Below are 5,671 nucleotides of genomic sequence, written 5' to 3' on the forward strand. Positions count from 1 at the left end.
GGTGACCAGGAGCAGACTTGCAGAATGTGCCCTTCGGAGATGTAAATTATTATATATGCCTGAGTGGGTTTTTTTGTTTGTGTGTTTTTCAAAAAGCTAAAGTGGATAGAGAGAAATACTTTTAACTGATGGTATATGGAGGGGATTATAAACAATGTAATGAAACAAGTTATACGAATTGTTGAATGTGAAACTGATGATGTGCCCTGTAAACTTTCCCTCAATCCACAATAAAAACCTTAAATTGAAAAAAAAAAAAAAAGAATAAGAAATACAGACAGAAGGCTCCTGAAAAGCTAGGATAGAGACTTCATCTTTCATACTTTGGACATGTTATCAAGAGGGATCAGTCCTTGGAGAAGGACACCATGGTTGGTAAAGTGGAGGGGTCAGTGAAAAACAGGAAGACCCCCAACAAGATGGACTGGCACAGTGATAGCAGTAATGGGTTTAAGAATAACAAAAGTTGTGAGGATGGTGCAGGGCCAGGTGGTGTTGCGTTCTGTTGTGCACAGGGTTGCTATGAGTTGGAACCAACTCTATGGCACCTAGCAACAACAAATATATAAATATTTATATATATATAAAACAAAAATTACTAGGTATATGAAGGTTTTTAAAACTGTTAATATACACACTGCCAAATTGTCCTCTTCAAAGGGACTGACAATGTAATTCTCAGCGCTGAATGTCTGGAGAATAGTTCTAAGAGAGAAAAAAACACTGAATGATTATGAACAAATATTTCATAAGGTAAAAAGGATGCAGGGTAGATGGGAAATCAAGACAATTAAAAATTACTTTTCTAAAAATGACTGAAATGCCAGAGCTATATGACTCTACAGATATTCTTACATTTAATGCTACTAAAAAGAGAGTTATGGTTACCATTAGTTCTAATTTGTCCTCAAATGTTGCCCAGCCAAGTAGGACAATGAGGAAATGGCTAAACAAAATTATCCCAAGGGAAGAGGAGTCCAGTGTGAGAGAGATCTGGTCTTGGGAGAGTGCAGTAAGACATCAAGACAATGAGTTATCAGAGCCAGGGAAGGGTAAGGCTCATTTGCAACACTTTCAAGCCCCCCTTTTTTCCCGCTCCTCTATTATCCCCTCAACTCACTCAATTCAGTCAGGAATCTCTGGAAGTAGAGAGTCCAATGGACATAAAATACAAATTATTTTTAAACTAGGAAAAGAAATGGAAATTAATATATCACAAAAAGACTGAGAGAGATATGATCGGAATGCTTCTTAAACTAATTTTAAAAAGCTGACTCAAGACATAAGGAATTCAGATTTTAAGAAATTTTTTTTCCCCATACAAAACAGTATTTTCTCAATCTTGAAAAATTACACTACAATGAAATTCTGAAAACTGATTTTACACATTTCCTAAATATATATAGCTAAATATACTATCCAAAATAAAACAGTAAGAAGAAAACTCCACCAACTTAATCTTTGTATTAACACACACACACTGCTGGTATAGCTCTACTGCAATGTCAAGGAATGCTTTTTGGTCGGCTTTAAATCCAGAAAGTTATTTTTAACTAACTCAAACAATAAAATCATTTACCCCATCAACAGGAGTTTTTCCTGGTGTAAAAGTCACTCGAACGAAACGCTTATTGACGACTTCCAGTCTGTCCACCTAGAATTTTAAAAAGTTAAACATACAAATATAAATTTTCAGAAAACACGTAAAATACTCTTTAAAGTTCATTTAATATGCACATGCTATTTCAGACATACAGAAAGCCAATAAAGACTAATATTAACACCACTGCAAATTCACCTGGAGCTGCTTAACTATCCCACCAAACACCCTCGCCATGAAGTGAGCACCATATGAATGAGGCACCAACCACCCACCCTAGGCAATGTCCTGACATTCGTACTACAGATGCATGTAATCCTAAAATGACAGATTCAATTTTGCCTGTTCTTAAACATTAAAATAGTGTCACTGTGCATGTATTCTGTACTTCTTTTTATCACCAATGTATACATGTGGTTTGTCATGTCAGATGAGTTCTGCCAAGTACTCTACTTTGTGATCATACCCCAAATTTTTATCCATTCATCTGTTAACAGACATTCAGGTTGTTTCAAATTCTGTACTACCATGAACGATGCTGTTACGAATATTCCTGTATGTGTCTTCTACAGCACTTCTTCAAAAATCTCTCTAGGATATATAACTGTAGCTAGATATACTAAGGCTGGGCTATAGGGCATATGTGTCTTCAGCTTAACTATAATTGCCAAACTGCTCTCTGAAGCAGCTGTATTAATAAATATTCACCAGAAGAATAAGTCTAGTGCTCTACATCCCCACCCACAACTGACATTTTAAGATGGTTTCATTTTTGCCACTCTAGGACTATAAACTGGTTTAAATTTGTTTTTTCTTGTTCTCTAGCTTCTTAACTGTGTAGAATTATTTCTCTCTTTCTTTTTGGTGGAAATATATACAGCAAAAACTCCCATTCTAATTTCTAGATGTGATACATGATACAGCTTACTCTCCACATTGTTTCAGTCCAAAGGCCTTACTCAGAACCTTACTCAGAGCCGTTTGCTCTTACTTTAAACAGCTCCTAATATGGCACTGTGGGATAAGCATTGTACGGCTAACCACACGGTCAGTAGTTCAAACCCACCAGCCACTCCTCAGAAACCTTATACAGGGTTGCTATGAGTTTAAACAGACTTGATGGCACGTAATAACAATAGTCCTCTTATTAGCCCGATTTCCAAGTCCACAGGAGTTTAAAAGCAGTAAAGATACAAAGAGAACTGAGCACTTGCAGGCTACAGCAGAAAGAGGAGGCAGCAGAGGCATATGAGAAAAATGCCAACAACAGATGGAAGACTGCCAAGAAGATTGATAATGGTCTGAAGACATGTTTTCAAAACTCTGTTCTAGTAGAAAGTGAAAGAAAGAGACTTAATATGGAACTACTGAATCAAAACAAACACATTTGTTGGTTGCAGTATTTTTCAGTATTTTTAAAAATCCAATGAGAAATATTCACTTTAAAATGGATGAATTTTGCTAGCTTCCAATTTCACCCATTATTAATATAATGAACTGAGTTTTCTTTTGAATCACTATAGCCACCAATACAATAAAATACTTACTACTCCTTTGGAAAGATAGTTATTGACAAAGTCCTTCCAAGTAATTTCTCTCCCAGAACTCTTGAACAGGAAGTACAACATGACACCACCCCAAAACAGAGTAGTCCACAGAAAATACATCCTGAATTCCTTGTCATCCCATGGAAAGTCACCCTGGAGCAAAAGATGAGAATTTTCAAAACGTGAACAAAATTTCACAATGTTATCATCTGTGATATATAAAATCCTCCTACAGTACTTAACAACAACGACATCACTTGTGTCTCCCAACCTTTCACATGACTACCACCGTAACCTCAAAATTGATACACAGTTTGCAATCAAACCTTCTGGAACCTGGACCACCAGTGAGAATCATCTTTCTTGCCACCTCGTTTTCCTCCACCACCAACTCCTCCTCCAGAAGAACGTGATGTATTGGGTGGTTTTGATTCTATTCAAAGAACATACATAAAAGCACATCATGATTTTAAACCTCTTGAAAATGTTTTTGTTAATACAGCCTAATAAGACTATTGCAAAGGATAGTAGGACAACAATTACAAAAAAAAATTCTATGAAGACACATGGTACTAATACAAACAACATTCAAGGAAGGTGTGAGAATTCTTCACATACATTATCTCAATAAATCTGAATGATAACTCAACAACCCTATACATTTACTATTACTCTACTCATTTTACAGACAAATTGTAGCTGGCTTGTTAGCTCAATAACTCACTGAGTAATACGCTGCAGTATTAAGTGATACTGTTGGGATTTGGGCACTGAAAAGTGAATTCCTGAGCTCTAATTTGCAGTTGAAAAGTGTATGCTCCCCCTACCACAACGTAAACACTGCTAACAGGTTCTTCGGTAGGTAAGGCATAATTTTGTGTCAAATTATCTATCAAATATGCTTTAATTTTATCAGTCAGTACATCTATTACGAGCCTAGAGATTGAGCTACTTCAATTTTTAAATGACAGGAAAATATTGACCAAAAATTAAGTTATAATGAGACAGAGTCGAAAACTTTATACAAACTTGCGGTTTTAGTTTCAGTAACACTACTATCAATATCATATATTATGGGAAAGTATGACATTCAAACAATCCATTTAAAAGGTACCTTTTTTTTCTCCCATAAATTCTTTAGGCTCACTAGTTTTTTTCCCATTTTTTCCATTAGGAAAGTATTTTTCAAATCCTGTTAGAAAAATAAGAAACACATACCCTCAAACTAAAATTCATTAGTGTTGGTATATATATATATTATTATCATTTTTTTTTTTAAAGCAGCTGCTACATCATTAAAAGATACATATATAGGAATGTTGTGCTGTTGTGCCACGGAGTCAGTTCAACTCACAGCGACCCTGTATAGGGTTTCGAGGCTATAAATCTTTAAGGGAGCAGAAAGTCTCATTTTACTCCCGCAGAGCGACTGATAGAGTCAAACTGCTGACCTTGCGGTTGGCAGCTCAGCTTACAATCCACTACACTACCAGAGCTCCTTATATATAGGAATAAATCAGGCTAAATAATCTAGTTTACAACCCAGAGGCGGTAAAGAAAAAAAGCTCATTTGCCTGCAAATGTCATTAACTGCAACTGTGTTTGTTACTATTATACTTGAAAGTGACTCATTTTCATCATTGCAATCAAATAGAAGTTGGAGGTAGGGGAGTGAGTTCAAAAGGAGACAGAAGTTAAGAGTCATCTGAAACTATGCACCTTACAGTCACACCTAAGCGTTTACCTTTTGGAGGTTGAGAGCAGAATCTTTGATAAGCAGCAATTACATCTGTCAGAAGAAAATTTCTGCTGGTTACTGTATGAGTTGTACGATAGCGATAAAGCTGAAACATGACATGTAAATAAAAGCATGAAGGTTATAACAAGATAAAAAATTTAGAAGAGCTTTATTTCCTAATATGAGGTAGATGAACTATGTCTCCCTTCTACTTGTGGTACTAAACTAGCACAGAATAAGGAGCAGCTTTTAAATGAAGGACAAATTTGTATTCAGCACTATACAACTCTATTCTAGTAACAGAACCATAATTATCCAGAAGGTAATAAAACATCAAAATCATACATAATTTAGAAACGCAGCCCAAATACAATTCCCTGACAACACATTCATTTTGGCATTGGGTACGTAGCTAGCAGCAATCAAAAGGCAAATGATGTCACAGGAAAAACTGTTGCTTCATGCTGTTTCATTTGCCAGGTCTATGGCACTGCAAGACATTTGCCTGAAATTACACATCAATGCTGTTTGCAAGCATAATTGTAATGTTGCTCACATGTTAAACATAAACTAGTTCAAAAATTTTAAAAGATGCCAACTTTTGGTCCAAGATCACTAAGAGCCCCTATACTGACAGTATTTCCTAGATGTTGTTGTTGTTGTTAAGTGCCGTCAAGTCGGTTCCGACCCATATTGACCTTGTACAGGGTTTCCGAGGGTGTAAATCTTTACGGGAGTAGAAAGCCTCATCTTTCTCCCGCGGAGCAGCTGGTAGTTTCGAACCGC

The 5,671-nt window shown here is 36.2% G+C and overlaps 1 protein-coding gene across 1 annotated transcript in view; it reads right to left on the minus strand.

Moving 5' to 3' along the window:
* Positions 1–5,671, minus strand: part of AFG3L2 (AFG3-like AAA ATPase 2) — an 87,372-nt gene that overhangs the window by 62,165 nt on the left and 19,536 nt on the right. Inside the window, exons 2-6 of the mRNA XM_006868709.1 lie at positions 4,892–4,991; positions 4,262–4,339; positions 3,474–3,580; positions 3,148–3,300; positions 1,580–1,654 (exon numbers count right to left, since the gene is read on the minus strand). Coding sequence (XP_006868771.1) covers positions 1,580–1,654; positions 3,148–3,300; positions 3,474–3,580; positions 4,262–4,339; positions 4,892–4,991 — 513 coding nt within the window. The remainder of the gene's footprint in view (positions 1–1,579; positions 1,655–3,147; positions 3,301–3,473; positions 3,581–4,261; positions 4,340–4,891; positions 4,992–5,671) is intronic.

The sequence above is a fragment of the Chrysochloris asiatica genome, unplaced genomic scaffold (genome assembly GCF_000296735.1).
Source record: "Chrysochloris asiatica unplaced genomic scaffold, ChrAsi1.0 scaffold00122, whole genome shotgun sequence".
Lineage (NCBI taxonomy): Eukaryota > Metazoa > Chordata > Mammalia > Afrosoricida > Chrysochloridae > Chrysochloris > Chrysochloris asiatica.